At 37.1% G+C, this 26369-nt stretch overlaps 1 protein-coding gene across 5 annotated transcripts in view; it reads right to left on the reverse strand.

Annotated features, from left to right (window-relative positions):
* Positions 1 to 2338: 2338 nt before the first annotated feature.
* Positions 2339 to 26369, reverse strand: part of N4BP2 (NEDD4 binding protein 2) — a 35564-nt gene continuing 11533 nt past the window's right edge. For 4 of the 5 annotated variants that reach the window (XM_064418337.1, XM_064418333.1, XM_064418335.1 and 1 more), the window contains 14 exons: positions 26099 to 26223; positions 24839 to 24927; positions 23228 to 23304; positions 21358 to 21510; positions 17794 to 20108; positions 16322 to 16407; positions 15573 to 15615; positions 14360 to 14595; positions 12844 to 12962; positions 11390 to 11528; positions 11103 to 11288; positions 8672 to 8840; positions 6752 to 6875; positions 2339 to 5983 (listed from right to left, as the gene is read on the reverse strand). In XM_064418337.1, the coding sequence (XP_064274407.1) occupies positions 5938 to 5983; positions 6752 to 6875; positions 8672 to 8840; positions 11103 to 11288; positions 11390 to 11528; positions 12844 to 12962; positions 14360 to 14595; positions 15573 to 15615; positions 16322 to 16407; positions 17794 to 20108; positions 21358 to 21510; positions 23228 to 23304; positions 24839 to 24927; positions 26099 to 26223 (3907 nt within the window). In that variant the 3' untranslated portion in view covers positions 2339 to 5937. The remainder of the gene's footprint in view (positions 5984 to 6751; positions 6876 to 8671; positions 8841 to 11102; positions 11289 to 11389; positions 11529 to 12843; positions 12963 to 14359; positions 14596 to 15572; positions 15616 to 16321; positions 16408 to 17793; positions 20109 to 21357; positions 21511 to 23227; positions 23305 to 24838; positions 24928 to 26098; positions 26224 to 26369) is intronic. The other variant, XM_064418338.1, reaches the window with a different exon arrangement.

The following is a 26369-nucleotide window of genomic DNA, read 5'->3' on the forward strand; positions in this document are numbered from 1 at the left end:
AACACTGATCCATGCAGTTGCTTACCAATAAGTGGCAACTAATGAGAAGCCACTGCTAGCCCAGCAGGCCCCAAGATGCAAAGTCAATCAACATCAAGGGGGACCTTCCCCATCATGGTTTGCAAGAAGACTGTGCCACCAGTAATATCCACAGTGGCACAGAACTTCACCAACAGCACAATGCCTTTATGTCAGTTTCCAAGCAGACTGATGTGTCCAGGCATCCAGCCTGCAAAAACTAACCCAGGGTAGCTGATGGAGAAACCTTGAGACTACCATCTTCAAACCTGTGTGCAAAAATGAACTCATCTTGCCCATCTCTAGCCCAGAGCAGCAAGTATATTTTGAAAACCAACTCTACCCCACCCATCTGTAAAGAACAAAAAAATTCACCAAAATAATACTCCAAATACAGTATCTCCCTCTGAGGAACAAATGAACAGCACGTGATTGTGTAATAACATCCTTCAGCACCTGTCATACAGAGAAACAACTCTGCTCTGGCAGGGGCACAGCAAGAACTGCTGCCACCATCACTCTATGCCATTGGCAAGGGCACCACCTATTGTCAGGCTACCTGACACGTTCCACCAGCAGACATTTAATTATGCTTTAATAGTTTGAGCTGACAAACTGTTTGTCTCAAGCAATACTTTTATTTTACCACAGTACAGTTTTCAGTCCTAAAGTTCCAATAATTTTCCAAAGTAAGGACAGACTACAATACCCTATTACTCTTATTTAAATAGGGAGACAGACTCTCAGAAGTGCATAGGGTTGCTTTAGAAGAACAAACTCCATCTGAAAGCAGAGAGGTGCTCAAGACTATCCCAGCACTCAGGAATAAAAAAGGGCATGAACTGAAACAGAAACTGGTCAGTCAGGATGGAATGTTTCAGCAAAGGTAGGAGTTAAGCTGCCTCAAGATAGAGGGCAAGTCCAGCAGTGGTACCTCCTCTTTAAAACTTCAATTTGAGAGACCAATGCCCAAGCTGGACCTTCAGCCACACTGCTAGAGCAGGGAGCCCTGTAAGTAAGGAGACACAACCACCGAGACATTTACCAATGCTGTGGTCTAATAACCCTGGCTCAGGATTAGCCACGTCACATTTAAACCAGCATCTGCCAAGCTTCCACGGCTTCCCAAACCTGTTTTGCCTGCTCTCTTGAGCAGCTTATGAGTTAGGGCTTTGCTGTGGAAATGCACAACCCAAGCTGCAAGGCAATGAAGCCATGGGAATGATTCTGCAGGAGTCATCTTGGGTCACAGCAAGTTGTCCTCAAATTGAGCTAATAAAACAGGTTAGACTCCAGTCAGCACTTTGGTCTCTGTTGCCATTCCACACTTCCAGGACAATACACAGGAAAATACCTGCACCTGACCAGAACAGGGCAGGCTTGGGAAAAGCCAGGCTTCCTAGCTCTGTAACCACCACGGTACAGTGTTGGGCTCCCTCAGGATCAGCCTCTCACTGCCCCTGACCTACAGACTCCTGCTAAATGAGGCCCCTGCAGAACATTTCCCTCCCGAAAACCCCCATTGTTGTAGTGGTCAGACCACCTCTCCCCTTGCTGGACACTGCAGCTCTCACTCTGCCATGAGTAAGCCAGCCTGGAATAGCATCTCTTCAGCTACTTCAGGCCAAAAAAAATCTGATACCATGACCCTCATTTTCAGTAATTTGAGCATTCAGCTCGCACTCACAACACTGAAATTCAGGCCGCAAATCTGTTCCTTTTTATGCCTGCAGATGGTTGCTTCATCTCCTTACAGATGGTATCCTGAAGCCAAGCAGTGGCTTTCATGCAGAACTCCAGGACTACTGTTTGAAAAAATTTGATACAAGCTGCAACATAGTTTCCCAAGGAAAGACAGAAGGCTATACTTGTGACAAAAATCCTTTATTAAACTAGATTCTGTAAATTCCATTTAATATTAGAAATTCTAAATGCAAATTATAAAACTATTTCAGTAAAAAACAAAATTATAGTTAACAGCAAAAGTACAACTTTATACAAATAAAAAATCATTTTTTATTTTAATTTAAAAATAGAAATTTGTATCTTCCAATGTACTGGTCCTAACAGCTTTTACAATTGGTAGCTGCAATACTAGGTGTTTTCACATGCATATTCACATCTACTCATTTAATCCTCTGCAGAGTTTACTTAGCTGAAACAGCACGAACAGTTGGGCTTTGGTTGGGTTTTGAGGGGGGATGCACCACATGATATTAAAAGCAAAATCCAAAGTCATTAAGTATTGTCAAGGTATCCTGAAATATTTTAAAAAAATAAATGTTTGCCCTACTACTTTTACATTCAACTGAAGTGTTTGTTTGTTTTTTATTTTACTCTAAGATCACTCATCAATGTTAGCACAAGTATTAATTTTGTATATTAAAAAATGGTAATTTTCCTAAATTAAAACTTGGGATAACTATTAAAATGTTTTGAAAAAGAAGACACAAAAAGTCACATATTAAAGGTTATCATTCATCACCATCACATGCTGTTGAAGAATAGAATAGAAAGTGCTACACAAACAGCTGTACATTATTTCAGAGTGCTGGTGGCAATACTGCTATTTCAATTTTAAAATGATACAGAATTTACACAATATCTCAGATTTCTCATGGATTCTCACTGCAAGAGACATCAGAATAGCTGGAACTTCTACAATGTATCCTACTTTGAAATACCATTTTGAAATAATTATATTTCAAAGAATTAATCCCAGAATACATTATAAAGTCATTCAGAGAAATACAGGAACTTCAGTGTTGCTTTTCTGGAATATTGGCAAGTAGTTGAAGGCAAGTAGTAAGGAGTAAGGAGATCCTTACTGATAAAACTTTACTTATTTTTACTCTGTGCACTGATCTTCGGACCTATTCTGTATCCAGCTCAGCACAGCTTTTAAGCAAGTGCTTGAGATCCTTCAGAGGATCATTACATTTTCTCTGAGTCAGAACTGCAATGCCTCATTTTGAGCTGCTGAAGCTGATAGAGGCAAGATTGGTTCTGCCAGTGTTATGATTTTAAGTCATCATCTCCATCAAAGTTCAGCTGGTAGTCAAATAACACATGCTAGGCAAATGACCAGTCTACCCCAGGCAGGGCATTCAGAGTACCTGCACCACAATGAAAGCCAGTGAAGAGAGGAAGAGAGAAAAGTATTCCAAACTGCTCTTGAGCTGTGTATTTCTCTGCTGACTGACAGACTGAAGAAAAATTCTCCTAGCACTGGGTAGAGCTGATTTTATCCTGAACATTTTTAATGTGTTTATCCAAATAGGAGTAAAGTATGAAAAAATAGTATGAAAGGACACTGAAGCTCACCAGGAACAGATTCTTTCTGAAAAGTCTTAGTCCACTCCCAGAGACTGTTTATGCACTTTTAATTCTTTAATCTCTTTTGTCCCCTTAAGCTTGCACCTTTAGCATGCAGTGGTAATTTTGAAAGAGGCTCAGGAAGTGGCTACTTCAAAAATATTCCTGAGCACATCGGTCAGAGCATTTTCTGGGGAAGTGAGAGTCGAGTGCAATCATTATCATCCACTTGCTAAGCCAGAAGAAGGCAAAAAGCTGTGTTTCTCATCTCTAGGGTAAAGTTGTCAACTAGATTATGACGAACAGATGGGCAAGACAACAACTTTTTCTGCTTGTCTTTTGAACTAAAATCTAAGCTGTCTTTGTCCATGTCAGGAATGGTGTGAATATGCTGAGTGAATCAGGCTGCCTCCCAAAACAACCAGAAGTGTTGGCACTTCCTTGTTTACAGGCACATCTTTGTAGGGCTTGGGCACCCAAGCAGTTCAACACACAACAGCCACCCAGGCCAACCAACAGGGACTATACTGCAAAGAGCTGTCCCAGAGAGCAACTCCATTTGTTATAAACAGCAGCACTAAGGAAAACCTGTTCAGGAACAGAAGAAAGTCCCTTGGTCCAAAACCAAGATTTTGGCTCTGCTGAGAGAATTCTAGCATTTGCAACCCTGTACAGCTGATAGTCTGAATTAGTGTCTTGAGGCCGAGTGCCTAAACAGCATCTCAGTCCATTTTTGGCACTCTCACAGAGGATGGAGTGTGGGCTTCACACAGGACATCATGCAGTGGCAGAAACAGCTCTGTTAGTGCTGTTTGGGGACCAAACAGATCTTTTGTGTTTCACTCACTGATTCCCAGAGCAGTGCAGAGAGAAGGAAACAGAGAAAGGACACAATTCAGGTGAACTAAGTATCCACAAAAAATACAGAACTTATTACAGCAGTCTATTATTATAGAAAGAGTCCCTTTGATTATGTATTACTCAAGCTATTCTTCCACTTAAAATCACCAGGAAAAGATTACTGTATCTGTTGAAGCACGACAAACTCATTTTTAAGTCTACCATGCATCAGTCACTGTGTTTGTATTAGAGTAAATACAGATATATTCAGGAAACATCATGTCTTTCAGCCTGTCAGCAACTTAGACAGACACATTTTCAAGTGAAACCTATTTCTGTGGACAGCTTTTCTCACAGAAGTTCTTCATTTATTAGTACTTATGCATGCAAATTGCAGAACTTGCACACACATATGGATTCATATACAAACTCTATGTGCATGTAGTTCCTTGATAAAATTTACTGCAAAGTAGTTAAAAATTTAAAAATTCCTCATATTAATCCTTAACCTATTAATATTATTCCTAATACACAACTCACACCTGTTCTGAAAAAGCCGTACAACAAAAATTCAAATGCCTTTCAGGAGGCAAAGATATAAATAAAAATAGTGGTGTATTCTAGAAGATACTTCTATTGAAAAAGTGTTTTGATTGTTTACTGGAAACACTTGCATAAGTAGAGATGTTTATATTTCATTTTTGAAGGGTTTTGTTTGGGGTCTTTTTATGTTGTTTTGGTTTTTTACAGAGATATTTCTAGATGCTGATGCAACACCACCAAAATCAGAGTAACTTTTGTACTCCCAGATTTTCCAGTTAGGCAATTACTTCTGCAATATTAGCATTCACTTTGATGTTAAAAATACATTTAAAATGTCTCATAATCATATTTTCTACAAGGAAATCACCAAACAATACACAGAGAATGAAGACATCATTATTAGACACTTGTAAAGTAAAACAGCATGTGCTGCACTTAAAAAGCCACAAAGAAAGATACAATTTTAATCCAGTAGGTGGATCTCCAAAAGAAATTGAATAACAGCATTGTGGTTTTCCTTTAAGAGATCACACTAAATCTGCCAAATTACCAAACACACAGCTGGCCTTAATGCACAAGCCTTATATGCAACTTCCTTCAGTATTTGGAGAAGTTTAGAACAAAGTAAGGTTAACAGAACTGGTCAACTCATTATAACATAACCACTAAAAAGACACAAGATTTTAAAAGAAACCTGGAAATATTCAGCACTCGTATGTAACTGGATTTGAAATACCAGCAGTTGTTCAGTTTCAGCCTCTTTTGCTCTTCTGAAGGGTTTAGCACAAAGTTCTGAATTACAAAATAACTTTTTTCAAGATAATATGTTTTAGAAGTACAGAAGCCACAGCAATCAAGATGTACAAGGGTCAAAAGCAGATTAGGTATGCTAAGAAGATAGTTATATTAAAAACTGTACCTTAACTTCTGTTAAAACCATCATTTATTTCTCATAAAAAATCTTAATCTGCATTTCTGAGACTTCAAATCCTTTTAAGTATCTTCCTTTTGCAGGTTCAAAAAAGGTTCTATTCCACACAAAAATTTATTGGAAACATATTGACAAATCCACTTGCTGTAAATTGAGACCAGTTCTTATAAAATACCATCCTTTAAAACAGACTAAAAAATACCAGTGCAGTTGTTCAAAACATGGGGGATTTTTTGTTACCCGGTGGTCATCTGACACCTCAGTTTCTATATTCCTCTTTCCACAACTCCTCAATTCAGCATGACTTTCAGGAAGCCTGGTTTTATTTCTGTGAACCTATGAAACAAGAAAAAAAGAAGCTTCAACATGTAAACTATATGCAATGCCATCACCTTTAATTCTCATCAAACATATGGAAAGTGCTAAAGTCCTCAGTCCAGTATATGTGTATGTGAGAGTCAGGAAATCAGTATTATGTCCTCAGATGTGACACTGAAGGAGGATTTTTCAGTGTCTGGAGATACGAGAACTTGGAAAAAGCAGAAACTAAGATGAAGATTTGAGAAAAGAAAAAACTGCCCAATATTCCTGGTTATATTCATTCTGTTCCTCTATTCCTGTTCCCCTTTCATTCCCTCTTCTTTCAAAATGGATTTTCATCCTTCTATTTTGTAGAAGCCAAGAAGGAAATGGGAAGTCATTGCTGTTTTTGAGTCTCACCTTCCTACACTGCTCTATATAAAAAGCAGCAAACACACTGGTGCCAGCCCAGACTTACTAAATTGCTATCCCTCTTAAACTGAACACAAATGCAAGTATTGGGAACAAATAAAAAGCAGGATTAACAACTTTCACAGCAAAGCTAGCAATCTTGAATGGAAATATGGAATTAAACTGTCTCAGAAGAAAGGATCTAACATTTAATAGGTGTTACACAACTGCATCAGATTTGTGAAACAACTGACTTAATTTAATCTGAAACAGCAGACCTGCCCTAATCTGTGTAGTAGTTTAACAGCATTCTAAAACTAAACTTCAAATTTCAGTTATTTAAATGTGGGTTAAGAAAAAAAAAAATTATCAGTAACAAAAATCTAAACTCACCTGAAGTTGTGGCTTGTGAGGTATCGGATGGCTGCTGGTCTGATGCGAGCAACTCCTCCCTGACTATGGCTTCCTCTTCCCGTGATAACACTGAGGTATGGTTTACCACCACTCTGCTGGTACTCTGCACAGCAGGAATTGCAACGGTTAAAGGCTTCTCAGCAGACACTTGGCATGCAGTACAAGCCTTCCATGCATTCTTCTGAAAACTCTCACTACTCATTTAGAGCTTTGTTTTCCCATGGTGATATGCATATTTTAGATTAGCAATTTCCCCCCATTTTGAAAAAGTCAAACTTTTGTAATCTAGATTGGTTGCAAAATGCATATTGTGATCGTCACAATAAAAAAAATCCTTCCAATTTCATAAAAGCTTTACTGTTTCTGTCATCTAATATTCAATTGGAATTTACATTCAGTGATATAAATGTAAATTGCAAAATTAAAAAGAGGTGGGTGTCATTCACTGCATTTTTAAGTGGTGCTTCTGTGTTGTTTCATGTTTTATCTTAAATTAATGTGAATAAAGAAATAACATTTTATTGAATAAAGACATTAAGAAGAAAATATAAATCCAGCTTTGACACTTATGTCACATTATTTGGACTATCTTCTGCTATGTTGGAGCATGGAAATGAACAGATTAACACAATCCATTAGTTTTATTAGGGCACTTAGCCCTGATAACAAAAGAAATTGTTCTCTTCCCAGAGATAACAGCAATCTAAATTGATGAAGAGTTTGAAAAAGAGGAAAAAAAAATTAAACTGGATTCTCACAACGAGTCAAGATTTGCCAGTTTGGAATTATCAGTTCCCATGATGTGTTTTTTCAACTACTTTCCCCCACACTGTAACTTCATTTAGGTTTTATATTTTATATATTAAGGTTTATATTTATTTATTTATTTATTTACTTTATTTTTTAAAAGTTCACAGTATTGATCCTTTTCCTATGTATGTATAGTGAAATTAACTTCTTTATTTTCAGATTTAGGTGAATAGATTGAACAGAGAGCCCCTACTAACAATTTCAGCATTCCTGATTTAAATACAGTTCTGGAAATTTAGTTCTAAAAGGCATTAGGTTACAGTTCAAATTACACAAATGTCATTGCAGGAATTGCACAAGAAAATGGAATTTAATTATCTCTGACGCATATTGAAAGACAAGAGATATCTAAAGCCCCACTGAATACTTTTATTTGTACTCTGTGGTGTAGCTGTTTCAAAAAATCAGGTTTGTGTGGCAGTACCTTGCAGAAGCATTCCCAGTGTGCTTAAACTTAGAGGGTAAACTAGTAATGCAGAAAATTTATTTTTTTCAGCATGGACACTCATGAAGTACTTGAACTCTCCACTACAAGAAAAAATGAGCTCTCAAGCAAAACTGCATAAAATGACATTTCTGGAAGCAGCAGTATTCTGATCTCAAGCTATGCTGCCAACAAACTGATACAGAAGTTTCTGAAAGGTAACTCAAATCTCACACTTTCATGTAGAAGTTGAAGACAATATCATCACTGTTGTTGGAATTCCAATGTAGTAATTTTTCTTTTAAGATTATAAAAGCAACATAGTTGTGACAAAGCAATGCAATGGGGACACATATGTTTGCATCATCACCTCAGTAAAAAATGTCATGAAGGACAGACCAAGTATCCAATAGTAGTAATAAAAAGGGATAAAACACAAGGAAGAAGATTTACAAAGAAGCAGCGGGAGGGGGACAAGATGGAAAGCAACAAGAATCATTTTCATGTCAAAGAAAAACAATTCCACTGGGGTACTTCGAACACAAGACAGCACAAAGCCATGTTATTAAAGCACATTCATTCCCTCTAATATTGCCATGTATCATGATTTCTTAATAGAAAATGAGAATCATTTTTAGTGGTAAGAATTATTACCTAAACCCTACCTTCACTTTTTTCCTGCAGTACTCTGGACAACTGATTCACAGCTTCATCCACATGGAGACCATGCAAATCCAACACATTCATAGGCAGCAAGGAAGTATTTACTCTCTCAAAGATTTGCACAGCAGCAGCATGGTTAGCTTCTTTCATCTTCTGCTCATGAAGGCGACCCTTTATTCATAAGCACAGTGACTATTACACACCAAGAAATAATTTAAGCTCCACACTGGTCAGTGGTTTCAAAATGACAGCACTGGCAGGGTGCTTTTAGTTCAAGTTTGAGCTAGTAAAATTTATAATTCTAGCAGAACTTCAGCAAGATGCTCAGTGAGACCTACTCACAAGAAGATTTTATTAAATCTGTTTGTGAGAAAACTACTCAAAGCTGGCACAAAGACGACATTATAACAAAAGCCTTACAAGGAGGAAAAAAAAGGCAGAAAAGGCATAAAATCATAAGGTCTGTACATAAGCTAAAATGTTACACTCCATAGTGAGTTGCAGATTTATTTTCCTAACAAGAGATTTTTATTTCCTGCAAGTATTTTGCTAAAATTATAATGAAAGAGTATCAGAGAAACAGCCCAACAGATTAGGAAAAGACTGCTGACTGTTGTATTTGAGGTTAATTCTTCCAAATGCATTCCCAAAATTTCAGACAAACCAAGGGTAAACAATAATAATAATAATAATCATAATCATCATCATCATGTCTATCATCTCTCCTAATACGTTTTGACATCTTTTATGACTGACAAGGTCAGTAAGTCTCTTCTGGAATGAGGGCAAGGAGCAGTACTGTTAGTCACCTTACTACAGAGTGAACAAGTACCAACTCCTTCCCATGAACCTTGCAATGGTAATATCTGAGAGATCAAAGCAACAAATTATGTCCTTGAAGATCTATAAGGCACAGTCTAAAAAGGAATGGAAGGACCTCCAGGTATTGGACTGACAAAGGCTCAAGAGAGCAAAAGTGAAAATCTGTCTTACACTTTCTTAAAATGAGTCACCTGAAGTGTGTTAGTGTCAGACCCAAGACAGCAGCTCTGTAACCCACTAGCAAAGGATTCCCAAGACAAATCTTGGAAAGGCCACCAAGCAGAAAGTATTTTTTTATTAATAAAGGCAGCTTAGTTTGCCTTTTTATTACCTAAAGGAAAGTATATAATAAATAAATTTCAATAGATTTACAATAGATTGTATTTGTTATTTTGGATAAGAACAAAAGTAAGACAGTACTTGAAATTACATTTCTATTTAAAATCCTGTATGTCTTTGTCTCAAAACTTCAAGAATATATGAAATAGGGTATAACACATAAAAACCATAAAAAGTTCATTATAAAAATTGATACTAATCTGTACTTCCTACATGCACAGTAACAATCTAAACATTTAGAGTTATACCACTTACATGAAAGCTTTCTGAATAAACAAATTCAAGTGATTTATTATTACATTTTTGTTCTGTCATAATACAATCCAAAGTTTAGAATTAAATGCTTCTATAATGTGAATTCTTACCAAATTTTTATATACTATTAGATCAGGGGAAAATTACAGCCTTTGAAGATCTTTATAACATATTTTTTAAGGGTGATGTCAAGGGAGGGGTCTCCTGTGAAGGCACCAAGAAGTCAGTGTAGAGGAACTTTGGTTACAAGAAAAGATGAGACTTAAAACCAAGAGTATGATCAACAGCACTGATCAGCAGTACTCAAACTGGTACATACTACGAAATGTGCCTGAATCAAGACCAAAGAGCTTGTGCCCAAGGCCACAGCATGCAAGACTGATCAGCAGCAGATCTACAGTCCATAACCAGATGCATCGTGAAAAGCATGACATACACACCTCATTTATCTCAACCCAAGACAGACTGTAGCCATAAAGATAGTCAGAATGAGGAAGCGAAGACAGCAGGCAGCAATCTTGCCCAAGATTTATGGAGGATGAAGCAAACAAGATTCTGTGGCAAAAGATGACATCTTAACACCTGTCTGACTCCTATAAAGTACAGAAGATGTGTCTAAGAACAGTTCAGCACCAACATATACAGAGGATTCAAAAAATTTTGTTTGTTGCAGTCCATGTCACACTCCAGTGAACCTAGCCAGACCACTTGGACACAAATCCTGGTGTTTACAAGGATGTGATATGATGTGAGAGAGATCTAAGACAAAGGAGCATGTGTGACTAAGCACTAGATATCACCTTTCATGAGGTCTCACACCAGATTTGGTTATGTTAGCTTCCTGTGCCAGTACCATTACTAGTGGAAGCAAATTTACTTGTGATTGTCAATATAACACACAGGGAACAGTGACCAAATTCATCAACTCTAGCAGACATGATGTTTTCCTTATCACTTCCAACTCAGGGTTTAAATACCTCCCTAAGTTCAGACAAAAAGCACAAGATCTTTGTTTACCTGACGTGCATAAAATGCCGCCACAGGCTTCATACCCATGCGATAGGCCTCTCCAGCCTTCTTCAAACATTCCTGTCTCTTTTGCTGGTGACAAAAAGCTTCTGCTCTTAAATCCTCATACTGTGGATACTCAAAGTCTTGAAACATTTCACATAAAGAATCATCCTCTTCCTTGCTTTTTTTCGCCTGTAGGAATTTGCATTGTTGAAGTTAGGGGTGCATTGTGGGGTGTTTTCATTAGCATAGTTTTGGCTGTTTGTAACTATGGTTAAGAAATATATAAATACCTTCTTCTCACGGTTCTTTGCAGCACTGTAGGAAGAAACAACTTCATTTTGCTGAGCAGTTTCTTGAGCTATAACTGTTTGTACAGGATCTGCCTCCAGAACACAGTTCAGGAACTGTTCAGTTTGTTCTAAAGAGTAGCTGAAAATGATGAATAAAATCTGTGACTTTATAAATATACAGTAATAGCTGTTGTATTTATCTAAATGCATTATAACAAACACTGATATGGTTACAGAACTAGATTACAATGAAAATAAACACTGGAATGGAATATTCCAGCTTATTAAAGAAAGGCTTGCAGACTCCTTGTAGGGCATTACTGGCATCCACACACATGCAGTCTTGGTCGACTTGAAACATAACTGAGGGGCACTTGAACATTAAAAGGAAAATGACAGAACTGAAATAAACTACATCCTACCTTAATCAAAGAGATATTAATAAATGCTGCTCTTTGGGCTGGGTAGGGTATTCATCTTAAATCTTCTCTGGTCAGGGTTAGATAGCTCAAACTAATTTAATACTAGCTCAGTTTTCTGAAACCCTAATGAGGGAAAATCCTTGTATTTTTAGTCAAACTTTGCTATCAAATTTAATTAAGTAAGTCATCAGTTGCCAACAGCTTTCTAATAAGCCCTTTTTCTTCTTTATTCTTGCTCTTTAGTAAGCTAACAAGAACAGACTGATCAAAAGTAAAGACAGATTTTAGGAAAGGCAACACTATGAGGACAATTTTGAATGTGAAAAATGAGATGGTGAAATGTTTGAATTATAAAAATGGATGAAGGATATATTCTAAACAGGAAAGATTTTTATAACAACCTGGACAAGCAGCATGACTGACAAGTAGGTATGCAAACCCATATGTAGAGACAGATATTCAAATGGCCAAGGATGATAAAATATGTTTCTCTTGAAAAAATAATTTACTTCTCAGAAACTTGGATTTAAGAAGGTAGACAAATATCCCAGAAACATAATATAGAAGAGAGAAAGAGAATGTCAGCAGGAAGGCACAGAGAGATGGCTCATTCCCTCAGAGCAGATGTAGTAACCAGGAAAGTAGTCACAAGTAACACCAGGTGATGGTTGTGTTTTCCCCTTGGGCAGATGCCATTTCCTGCAATCCTACTATTACCACACCCACTAATTTCTCCCACTAGATTTAAACCCCAGCTCTCGAGAAAATATGCAGTTCCATTGATAGTCAGGCAGTGGTCAATAGCAAGAGACATTCTTCTCCCAGTGAAAGAAACTGTCTATACTGCCCTAAAAAGAAATGTGTCTAAACTGAGTTTTTATACCCTTTCTGCCTTTAAGACTAGCTAGCTTTTATTTAGATTAGCAGAAAGTGCTACTTTGGAAAATGCCATTCTTTAGCAGTATCTAAACTCTCAATATTTATGACTGTAACTGTGTACCAATTCTACAAAGAAGTAAAAGGATTTCTTACTTGTTGTCCCTGAAGACATCCATTAAGAAATTTTGATTAATAGTTGGAAACATCTCAAAAAGTTGCTTCTCCTTCAGTTTAGCAGCACAGTCTTTTCTAGCTGTAGAAGGAACACGATTCTACCCAGAAGACAGAAGAAATAAATTACAAGTTCTTCATTAGAAAGAATTAAGTAAAGGTGGAGCCAATCCAACTTTGCCATTATTTGTTATAATTAAAAAAGTATCTACTCAGTTGGTATGCACCCACAGCAATGACAATGTGCCATATCAGCCTGCCACACTGATCAGCATAAAGTAAGGACAGGTGAGTTGTATCATACACCACTGCAGTAACTCTGCAGTCTTTTGAAGTAATGCAGCTGGAGCTCACTCACAATTTGGACAAAGTAAAATGAGGATTTTTAGGAGGGATTTAGGATTTGGAATTTATTCCCTGCCAGTCCACTCAGTCCAGTGCTAAACTTGTGCAAAGTCCACCTCTTTTCTCTGTACTGAGGGCCTGGGGTTGAAACAACACTTTATTATTGAGCAGCATAAACAATTTTTGTTTGATGTATCTGAAGATGTCTGTAATAAATATTCCTACTTGTGAAGTCATCTGAGAAGATGACATAATTATAGCCTAGAATCAACTGGACTGATTGTTCCAATAATCAGATTTTTTTTTTTAAAAAGGAAAAAAGTGGTCAAAATAAGGCCAAGCTCCATGAATTCAAACTGAAAGTAAAGCTGTGGACATGACACTAGCTGTTATCAGTAGGGTACATACATGCAGTTCAAAGAAAGAATCCACAAGCCATTTTCCAAGTACAGGGTAATTCATACAACTTTCTACACCAGTTCAGAGCTCCTATACTTTAGGACAGCTGTTTATCAGAGACTATTACAAATAAGAACGCCTGTTCTGAACACCAGTGGGGCAGTAGAGGGCAGTATCAGGCACAAGCCAAACAGGCAGGGTACAGGAATTCTGTGTGAAAAACGAAGAACTAGTAGAAGTCTATTAAAGAGTTACTTTAGAAATGGGTACAGAAACTTGTTGAAGATTAACCTCAAGTACTTATTTTAATGTCTCATCTGTCAGTAATGTTTACATCATTACAACTAATTCAGTACACTTCTAAACAAGGCATGGAACCAACTAAGAACTTTTTTTCATATTGCTGTCACAATAAAAAGCATGGAAGATCATACTGATCTTTGGTTTTAGCTGAGCAACCAAAAAAACAATTAAAGCAAACACAAATGCTAACCTGGATAGTGACATGCAACATGATCTGTTTGTGAAACAACCAAAATATTATATTCTAAATAAGACTGTATTTTTCAAACAGAACCATCTTCCTCAAGCAAACTCCTGTATCACAGTTATCAAAAATACTAACTGGCATGCATTTGTCTCACAAATTCAAGCTGTAATCAGCAGCACAGGGATGAGTCACCAAATAAGACATACTCTATTTCACTAACAGTAATGAATCCAAACCACATTAAAAAAATGGTGCTATCCATACCAGGTCCTCTCTCTCCTGCATCGCCATTTCTTCAGAAATTATTTGCCTGAGAGAAACTTTCTGAATCTGAGCATTCCAGTGATCCATAAATGGAAAAACGTCTGATGTTGCTGGGGTTTTTGTCTGTATATCATTAGATGTGTCTACAGCTGAGCTCGATTTTTTCTTCTGTATTTTGCTGTCTTCATTCTGAGATAACAGCACTTCTGAGTCATCTGCATCTATCTGCTGAAACACTGTAGGACATTCAAAAGCGGTAAAAGTAGGGTGACAAAACACTTATTAGGTTATATATACATGCAATGCCAAAATAATTGACAAGTTTTTCAACCTATACAGTTTGAGTTTTGTTAAAACAAGACTATTAATACTAAAATAGAAACCAATACATTGCTTTCACCTTCTTCACTTCCATTTTCCAGACTATCTCATCATTATTTATTTTGTGAAACTAAAGAAAACCATCAGACTTCCTCACCAAATTTTCAAGTGCTAAGATGTATCTTACGGCTGCAAATCACCTTGCACATACATTAAGTGGGGAGTTGTTTGCTTTTATAAAAGAATTACTGACTAGTATGTTTACCTGCCTTTCTTCTACAACTTAAGGACAGATGCTTAACAATCTGGTTTTCTACTTCTACAAGTTAATGGCAACAGCATTGTTTGGTCACTAGTTTGCACCCACATTGCAGTCCAAGTCTGCAGTGGGGTTCTGCCATAGAGGGACATTTCTTCTGGGAGCAGAATGAAAACTGGATTGCAAGAGATGTTAACACTTTTTGAACAAGGCATCCATCTTCCTGCTAAAAACACCTCTGACAGACAACATGTCTGTGCTGTATTCCTGACCTCCTTTCCTCACCTGCAGAAATCTTACTCTGATAGTAATTCTCTGGCTGTTCCTTTTCTTGCCACAGAGAATTCCTACCAACCAGCTGTCTGCTTCAACCAGAGCTTCTCAAAGCGTTCTGAACGACACAAAATTATAGACTTTATCTGGAACTAGTGCTTCTGCTTATAATTAACTCCTCTCCCCTCCCGCATACCATAACAAGAGGCTGGTAAATGGATCCAAAGGCAATGAAATTTAGCCTAATAAAGTCATCATTTTTCAACGAATGGAGTATTTGCAACCTTAATTTTCAAATAATTAAATACCTTTATAATGAACATTAAGAATTTTTACAATTAAAAGAAATACATGACATACCTTCTGCAGACAACTTACATGATTCATCTCTCCTCTGACGCTTCTAAATAAAAACAGTAAAATCATGAATGTTATAAGTTATTAATTTTGCAGGAAAACTTTGCAAGTATTAGCTTCTAATTAAAGCAGTTTCAAAATAAGGTGTCACAATATTTCTCAAAGATTCAGTATTTTTAAAAGAAATATATTCAGGAAAAAATAATTCTGAAGTGAAATTTGTAAGATAGAATTATCTTTCTAAAAACACATCAAACCATAGAACCATGCCCCACTGCTAAGACTCTACAGCCTTAATTATATAAACAAAACAAAAATTTTGCCAAAAGGCATTCCAAGTTTCACAGAGCTGTAAAGGAACACAGGTTAGAGAGCTTATCTCAATTATTGCACGTGGAGATGTTTTGTATAGAGAATAATTCATAAAAGAATTGTTTTTACAGGTCAAAAAAAGGATAAGGATTTTTGGCCAGTGGAATTCTTCATCAGTCTCATAGTGAAATTGTGCACTATCATCCTTCTTTTTTAAGAATCTTGTTTTCACAATGAGGCATTCATGACATCCTTAAAACATCTTTCAATAGCTCCAATGATTATGACATACTGATACACTCCACACATTTTACAAACTACTATTGCATTTTATCACTGTTCTTGCACAGATAACACCTTTAGACCAAGACACATGCAGACAAATGGTCTGAAAAAATACAGGCATGCCACGATGTATCATAAGCAAGAAATCTACTGACCAGAATAGATTCTTTCCATTTTTCATGAATCACTTTTGCCAAATTCAGATCAATATGAACCACACAATCCTCAACAGTTAGTGATCCTGGGGGAACAAAGAGAATATATTCATTTAAAGCATTCTATAAAAACTTAAGTAAGCACTTAAGGTACAGTATCCTAGACTTATGAATTTTAACTTTAGAGATTCTACATAAACTGGTCATGCCTGAAAAAAACTTCTGAACAAAAAAATGCATTCCACAGAAATTGTTTTCAGGTGTTAAACACTCTAAAAGGGTAGGAAAGAAACAACATTAACTACATATTGTTGAAATATGACTACCTGGACAACAATATTTTTCTTCCTCTTTTCAGTTTTTCTAGCAGACCCTTCTTTTACAAAGCCATTGTTAATTGTAAACAACAGCTTCATCCACTAAACTGTCATTCCCTGTTCCACTGCAATCCACATGGCAACTGCTTTTCTGTACAACACACCCACCACAGCCCAACAGCAGTCACATCCCTCCTTTCCAACACAAACTCAGAGAAACAAACTCCAAGCATCCCCCCAAACTCTAAAGGAAACAGCAGAAATTATCATGGCATCATAACAAAAGCTCTTTTTCCTAAAAGGGTATTTCTCACCCTTTCAAAAATAAAAAACGCAACAAGTATGTATGCGTCAAATGAAAATTCTGGGCATACTTCAGGCACAATAAAACACTTTTCTGCTATAAAGAACAAACTTTTTTTTTTTTAAGGAGGTAGTCATGCAAGGCAAAGAGGCCAGCAGTCAAACCCACCAAGAAATCAGGTATCCAGGGTTTCACATAAAGCAATCTTCAGGATGAAGGATGGAAACAAGAAAAAAAGAGAAAAAGTGTGGGGAAAAAAAGAGAGAAAAACATCAAGCTGTATATTCCTCCTATTTTCTTTTCTACTTTTTCTATCACTCTAACTTTTGAGATGCATGTTCAATCTGTTTATGGCTTCCTTAACCATAATCTGCCAGCAGACGGGTCTGTTGTCATCTTTTAAGTACACAGCCACACTTCATCTTCCTTAACCATCCATCTTCTTGTTCCCCAACTTAACTGATGCCAAAAGGTTTTTTTCCCTTCTTTCCTAATCAGCCACAATTTGCATATTCCTTATCATCTGAATATCTCTTCAGAGTTTGAATATAAGCTCAAAGGCCTGTTGCTCAGAATGCAAATAAGCCAATGTATTTTCCTTTTACTTTGAAGTATATGCATGTACAAAAAGACAAAGGCAGAAGGTAGCACTACTGCACTTGTATTTTATGCCATGCTTAGTTCAGTTTCATTTCTACATTAACAACATCAACCACCAGTATTAAGAAGAATTACAGGAGTCTATTCCCTAAAAATCAAGCATGAAGGGGAAAAAAGCACAGACAAAGAAAGAAAGGTTTCCTACTAAAATATTTTTTTTTCATAAAAACATGTATATAATTATATCATACCTGCATCAATGCCAACAGGTCCAAATATCTCTTTCAGCTGGAGTGCCAGTTCAGGAGGCAATGTTAGTTCTAGGCAATCTATACTGAAGGCTGCATGTGATGCTGGTATAGGGCTTTGTCTCTTGGCTTTAGCTGCAGCCCAGCCTGGAGTGTCAATTTCTTCTTTACCACATATCTCCTTGGAATTCTCCCGAGTTTCTTTATCCATCTCCAGTTCTTTATTGCTCCAAGGACCAACAAGAGGTGCACCATCTATTTCCAGTGACAAACCAGTCCCTTGGGAATTTTCAGCATTGCTTTCTGAAGGCTTACTGTCACTTTCATTGTTTAATTCAGATTTCAAATTGGTAGAAGTTGTGTTAGGATCATGAGGCAAAACTGCATCAAGTTGTAAAAGTGATGGCTTATTTACAGTTTCTTCAAGAGGACTCTCACTTCCTCCCTTCTGCTTTCCTGAAACAGACAGCTCAATGACACCTGCTGCTGAGTTGCTTGTGTTAGTTCTAGGGCCTGAATCCACAGAATTTTTCAGTTCCACTGAATTATCCAATGAGGTAGCAGTGAACAAGTCAGAAACACCAGCACTTGTCACCTCTGTCTTGGCAGCCCTACTTTCTGCAGTGCTGAGTGATGAGTCCTTGCCTTCTGAAGTCTCCAAGGTATCACCAGCCCCAAGTAGTTGTGGGGTTTGTTTGCAGTCTTTGAGATTCTCATCATAGTTTATATTTGCCTTTAAATCAAGGTCTGTGACCACTGGCTCAGCTTTGGTTACCTGAAAGCTTTCAGTATCAACAGCTTTACGTAACTTCTCATCAGAGTCTAACAGCAGACCTGTGGCCCAGTCTATGTCTTTGTTACATCTTTCATACAGATCTTTCAGAGCTTCAAATGAAACAGACTCAAAGAGCTTACAGAGTGTATCTAGTTTTTCAGATTCATCAATATTGATAAGCTCACTTTCCTCCACAAAAGTACTTTTATCATATGTAACTCGATAGGGTATTTTTTCCTGAGAATCTGAGACATTACCTATGTCTTTGGGTTTGAAGCCATCTAACCTGCCATGCAATATTTTTGTTGTCTCAGGAAAAAGCATTTTCTTTTCTAATCTCCACAGGAGAGCAAAGTCCTGTGATTCAGTCTGTGAATGGCTACTTTTTTGCCTATGTAAGTTTGTTTCCTGTTTCTCTTCTGCCAGGTTAAGCTTAGACAAGTGGTCCTCTTCTCTGGGATGTGGCAAGCTGCTGTTTGTAAAAGTGAGGGCTAATTTGTGATGTTTCCTTGCTCTCTTACTTTCCTGGGATTTCTCCTCACTTACTGTTTCACTAGCTACTATTTCATCTTGGTGCACAGGCAAACCCCTTGTATCTGGTTGCTCTTCAGTGTTTACAGGCAACCCATGAATCTCATGTACAGTTTCAAGATCATTCATATTAGTGTCCTCTTCAATATTTCTGTCTTCATCACATGGATTTAAATTTGTCTTTCTCATTCTCCTTGACCTTTGCTGTCTCTGTTCTAACGAGGCTGAGACAGGCCAATATCCTAACATTTGCAATTCTGGTGTATCTTTATCTGAACTAACAGAGTAACAGCTACAGAGTAGATTTTTGTCCTCATGTCCTTTCTCAACAGTACCTGTCTCAGGCAGGCCCACTTGCTCTTTGTCTATCTCAGAATGCTGCTGACTGGGAGTTTCACCTTCCTTATCACTCTTCAGAGTAGATTTTTCTAGTCTTCTAGATCTTTTGACTCTCTGTCCCATTGTATGTTCCATGGGCCAGTCACCCAGAAAGTTTAGTAGTTCTGGTTTTTCTGATGCGTCAAAAGCCAAACTGCTTGGTTCCACCGTGTTACTCATTTGTGTTGATTTTGGTTCCATACATATTTTGCCCAATTGTTCAACTGCAGTTTGAACTTTGAGACTGTTGTTATCACTGTGTTCCTCAGCTCCACCTGTGTCTAAGTTCACAGTCTCTTCAGCTGGAATCACATCAACCTCATCCATTTCTGCTTCAGTATTTTCTTCTGTTTTTAATCCCTTTTCTTCTTTCTTCTCCAAGGACAGCTCTCTTTTGGTGCAACCTGACAAATTAATTTCCAAGTCATCTTGAACAGCGCTGTTCTCAGAATTGTGTTCCACTGAGATATTTTCAGTTTCTTTTTCCTCTTTATGAAAATGTTCAGGGTCACAACTACTTTCTAATGTTAGAGAAATACCGGGAGAAGTTTTATCAGCTTCAGCTAATTCAATAGGCTCCACCCCAGAAGCAAAACATTCTTCTTCCTTTACATCAGAATGTGCCTCTCTCTCTCTGAAAGACAAATTGGAATGAAATATAAACCCATTTCAAACCTTCTTAAAGCATTTGTCCACATTTTTAACTCCAGTTATAGAGTTTAACCTAGTTCAACTTCTAGTGAAAGCAAAACAAATTTATAACTAGCTGTAACTCCAACACTCCTCAACAAAGAAGGAGCTAAGCACAGACAAACTTTCTTTAGTAAGTATCCCCTTCTTACTAGAGCACAGGGCTAAGAACACTTACTCAGGAGTCAATCTCCCCCCGCATCCCATTTCCAGCATTCAGTTTTCTATCAAAGCACTTTGCTGACAGACATTCAGATCAGCAAGTCTGGTATGTGTACTTTTATCTAATGACTGTTGCTCTCTCCTGTTGGCTTAATCCTAAAGACAGTCTAGACATTAACTAGGAGAGAATGTGCTTTTTCTTGTCAAACCATTTTTCACAATCAACTACATTCTATTAATTACCATTTCAAATACATCACACATGCAAAACCCAAGTGAAATAATAGCTGAAATCAAATCCTTGGTGTCCTAGTTTTGGCCAGAACACAGAGGTTATTCTATACCACCTCACGTGGCTGCTGGAGCAGGAACAGGAAGAGGAAGGGGGAGCAAATGTGCAGTGCATGGTTTGGGAGTCTCAGTGGGGGCACTGAACTGGGGAGTGCCATTCCTGAGCAGGACACTGTGCACTACACTACCACAATCCACACTGGCAACTACAGAACAGTCCTGGATACAGCCAACAGAAACCTAGGCAAGTCTAAATCAAGTATACTGAAGAGCAAGTAAAACCTGTTACTACTGCACAAAGAAACCACCTTCTACCACCAAGATATAATCTAACATCAACATACGAACTTGGAAATTGTATTTTGTTCTTATTTGGGACAACATTTTCTAAAAAACAATTTTTAGATTTTAAGTGCTTTGTATCTATAGCATACATCCAACAACACATTTCTGAAATAACAGAAAGTCAGTCAAGATTGGCTTCTTGAAAAGTAACACTGCCATAATGGGAGGCTTTCAAAAGCATTGGAAAGTTGACTAGATCACTTGACTACTCATTTCTGAAAATCCTGAAATTCTTAAAAATTAAAAAACTATGTAGGGATTTTTTGTGTTACTTAACTGTCTTTTTTAATGCATTCACCGTTTGACACTATCACCCAGGTTCTGCTGCTAAGAAGCAAAAAGGCTACATTTTCAGCATTTAATTTGATGCTACAAAGCTAGTGAAAGAATCTAACCTCTGGCTTTCCTCCTGAGGATCTTCACTCCAACCAGCAGCTTCTGATTTGTCTGGAACTGAAGAGTCCAATATTGATCTAACAGTAAGGCAGCGTTCATATCGTTCCAACATTCTTTTGATCTTTTCTTTAGATACACCATGAATGTTTCTCCTATGAATTGAAAACCAACAAAAATAAAGCCATTTTAGATTTCTGTATTACAATGACAAAGGAGAATAATTTAATAAATTTACAGCAAGACTAACCAAAGAATTCAGGGAGCCAGATGAAAAGCTGTGAAACAGCAATTCTGTCCATATCAGTGCACTAAGGCGTTGCAAACAGGACACAAGACAGATTGCTGCTCCACTTCTCCACCCATCTGGTCTCTGTACTGCAGTTGGATGCTCTGCATAATACTAAAACCTAAAACTGCTCTAGTAATGCATCTTCCTCAAATAAGTTTCAGAAAACACACTATATCAGATCCTGACAGTGATGCAGGATACCAAACTGTGTACAAAAGACTTCTGAATTCAGTCTTCTTTCCTTGGTTTTGCTAAATAAAGAACTCACTGATCCTTGAAGAAAACCTATTCACCTATTATTCCAGACACCCTTTGGCCAGAAATTTCACTAACTCTGTTAGGCACCAATTAGCACTGTGTTCTGCTGCAGTGCCACCTAGAACAAGGGAATCTTGCCAAGGACAGTAAAAGAGAAATTGAAAAAATAGAAGAAAAAGTTTAACTTTTATTTTAAGAAGGAAAATAATCTACCTTACCTAACTTAAAAAGCAGCCAACGTTCAGCTAAACATGCAAATTCAGATGACAATCACAAAATAACAAAAATCACAAAATAACTTCTGTTGGAAGGGACCTCTTGAAGTTCCATACTTCAGTCTCCTTCTCAGAGGAAGTACAGCTAGATCAGGTTGCCCAGAGCTTTTTGTCAGATTTTGAATATCCGAAATGACTGAAAGCCTATGAACTCTACGGGCAAACTCTTTCAGTACCTAACCATCTTTAAAGTAAATGTTGGGCTTTTCTCTTTTATGTAATCTTGAGCTGCAACTTGATGATGTTTGGTTTGTCCTATCCCTGCACAATTCTTTTTAGTCTTTATAATGTTTCAGAAGGTAGCTGAAAACAACAAAATTATTCTTCTTCAATGATCTGTGCTTAAGGCTGAATAAACTACTCTTGCTCAGTTCTGTATCACCTGTGAATTTGCTAAGAGTGCACTCTAACCCAGCATCCAAGTCATAACAAGGACATCAAAGAGCTGTAGTCCCTCCCCAGAGGGACATAAGCCTTCACTTTGGACACACAACATTTGAACCTGGCATCTAGCCAATTTTCTCATTATGTTTTCTTATGTTTTATTATTCACTTACATAGGGTTTACGTCTTGCTGATTTCAGCCCTAAGTAATAGAAGGTCCTGCTAAAGAAGAAGTAAACAACAATGATGATGCACAGAGTCCCTCTTAGGCCACAAGGTGCTGACTGCCCTAAATTCAATGACAGCAGAAACACTTCAACTAAAGCAACAGACCAGGATGCAAAAACAGCCCCAACCTGATATAATTTTTGCAACCTCAGTGACCCAAAGGAACAGTCACTAATCCTTACAGGCAAAGAACTCTAATAATGAAAACACGACAGCGTCTACTGCTAACAGTATCTTTTGCATGTAATTGAAGTGACAGATCTTATAATACATACATACACCAAAAAGTCCAAAAAATACCATTAAAAAAGCTACTTATTATCACAAAAATTTTGACAGATAGCTTGCTACTTCATTAGCCATTGTACTAAATGGCACCTTTTTAAAAATAATAGCTTGTACTGTCCAGTATGTTATTTTCCTTTACATTCTTACCTTTCAAGTTCTTTTGGTTTAAACTTCCACCAAGTGTCTGGTTCTCGGAACATTACTTTGTATTTGAACTGCTGAGCCTGAATAAAAGAGATATAATATAAAACAGAACATGCCACATCACCCATTTCTTATGTCTATGACAAAGCACACTATATGCATAGCTTGCTTCTTTCAAAGCTGATTTTTGTATTTTTGATACTTATGGAATAAAACATTTGGAATAAACATTTTTGTTCAGTGTTGCACTTTGGTTTATATAAACTGAATTTTTTTAAAAAAATGTGTATGTAGTCTTACCCTAAAATTAAATGTGTGCCATGATGTGTCTTCTCTTAGACAATACTGCAAAACATCATCTCCTTCCAGATACAGCATGCACATATCTACACAGCCTCTCCAAGACAGAGGAAAGTGCACAGCTTACATTCAGAGCTGACCAGATGCGAACCAGCTCCAAGACAAGCAATTCAGTTACATTAGCACAGCTATTGGGGCCACATGGGAAACTTGACCAAGGTGCAAGTAAATGGTTTCTATATAGCTCAGTCTCATCATGACAGAAAAGAAGCTTAAAGTCTAATCAGAAGAAACACTGCAAGTACTGTACTGTTTCTCCCCATTCCTGCTCTCAGAAAATATTCTTATCACTGTACCAAACACTGCACTTCTGCAAGAACTCTTGTTGCATCTTGATTTCAGTATACAGCAAAATGAAAGACCTAACTTACAAAAGAACTGTTAATCTGACAGTTGCTAATAAATGCAAGGATAATAAAATAAACATTTTATTAACAAAAATTATGTGTGTCAAAGTCTCACTCACTGTTCATTAAGCCATTAGCACATGCAGCATATGTAAGGTATCCGCTCAAAAGCTGTCAATTATATGAACTACACTCTCAGCTGTGTTTCTGTAACAGGCAAGGAGAAACCCCAGATCTACATTATAATACTTTTTTGCAATGTATTATTTCAGTTAACCAGAACCAATTTCATAAAATAATGCTGTTATAATAATACCAACCAATATGGTCAATGATCACTAGCAAGATACACTCTAGACTCTAAAAGTGTTGATGTCCATTTAAAAACTATTATGTGGAAAGGTGGGATCACTTCAACGAAAAGTATTAAGTAAATCTGCATAACTTCAAGCAAGCTAGAAATTTTGGTAACTCTAGCCTCCAACTGGCATCTGCCTCTATGTTATATTTAGGATGGAACTGAGTTTTCAAGTTTTACAGAACCTCACACATCACTTGGTCATTAGTGTTGACTGCATTTTTAAAGCAGCTTCTAATTTTCCTGATCATATAAAAAAGGAACAAAATCCAGTTTCTTCAACGACACTTGCTTTTGGCCCCAAGAACAAAGCACTTAGCTTTGGCTTTTGGTTACTAGGCCAGGTTAATGCTCATATACCACATGACACTGAGTCACGTCAACACAACATGACACTGGGCAATATGACTCCATGCAACACTGGCTTTTTTACTCCGGACTTCCTTGTGGAATAGCAGCTAGACTGTGAAAAACATGCCCATTTTAAAACATGTTGTTGCTATGCTAGACACTAATCTCTTTTCACATTGGTCAAATTGTAATACTAACCAAAGCAACATAAGGCTTCATCTCCCATGCTTGTATGTTTGTGTTGTCAATTATTATAGGAGAGAGTCGCATTTCAAATGCTTCTTTGGCTGAAAAATACACATGTACAAAACAATGCAATACAGTTAATTTCACTACAGTAGGGTGAACATATTAATACTCATTCTTTAAATTTGTTCTATTTTTATGTAGATAATCCATAATGATTAACCACTGTGTAAAGAACTCTTGCCATAACTTGATCTGTTTCAAGGCCCTTTATCTCAGAAATCCCCCCTCACATGTAAAGCTACTGAGATATGGCATTAGCTTTTGAATTAACGTATGTATGATAATCAAGGAATGAAAATGCAGATGTAAAATGCATCAAGATGACTAATCAATCAGTAAATTAAACTAAAAAAAACTACATGATCACCTTAAAGTGGACTTCTTTGTTGCATACAAAATTCTTGGCTTTAAACAGTCTTAAGATTAGTCCACTCTGTAAACTGCATAAAATATGAAAAACCAAAAGAATTATTGTAATTTAAGTACACATTAATGAAATGTATAGAACCACTAACTTTGAGACACAGCACCATGTTTCTGTAGCCATGTTACAATGTGTCTGAACAATCACAGTTCTTGCTGAATCCCACATTTGTTTCATTTCTCCACTAGCAGAAATTTGACAGCAGAAAAGGGATCATGATTCAAATTTAGCAAGTAAAAGCTTAAAAAGAATTCTTCTATGGTAAGTCAAAATTCTTCTATGGTCACTGTCAAAAAAACCCCACCCAATTATGAAATGGGGAAAAATAATTTATTCTGCCTAGCTCTTATAATTTTGTTTAAATTTGACAACGATTTTGTGTACAAGAGGAAAAAAAAGGATAACTAAGAGCAGGAAGATTATCTGTGTATTATTTGTATCCTCATTACTTACTGCATATACATATTATGCATCATCTTAGAAGAAATATTTCTGGGAGATGGTGTAGGTAACAACTCTAGAAATGGGAGACTACCCAAAATACACACCATGACAAAATCTGAGCACAAAACATACTCTTGACAAAGACAGTGGCATTTCTAATTGCAATACACACAATGAACAGATGACTTCTGAGTTTGTGCTCATATTCTTTTTCCACACATATTACAAAATACTTCTATGATGGGATAAATGCTTGTCACGTAACAAGCCAGGCAGATTTTTAAACAGCACACAAGCACTGAACTGTAAGTGAGCAAGCTAATCCCTTATTTATATCTCACCTCGTTTCCTGTTCCATTCATGTGCTTCCCCTAAGCAATCAGGATCATAATGGTATTGTCCATCTTTGTAAAAGTAATCATCAGTACTAAGAATGATTCCACCTGGATTATCCTCAAGCAAATTCCTGTGAAAGATCAAGAAATGAACAGCTTTTTCCCCCCTGTCTCCTCCAAGCTCCAATGTCTACTACCTTAAATACTTTTTTTTCTTGCTCAAAACTAAAATTATTTGGAATGGAAGCAGCAAATGTAGGTAAGAGGAAAAAAAAAA

Source organism: Passer domesticus, chromosome 4 (genome assembly GCF_036417665.1).
Source record: "Passer domesticus isolate bPasDom1 chromosome 4, bPasDom1.hap1, whole genome shotgun sequence".
NCBI lineage: Eukaryota > Metazoa > Chordata > Aves > Passeriformes > Passeridae > Passer > Passer domesticus.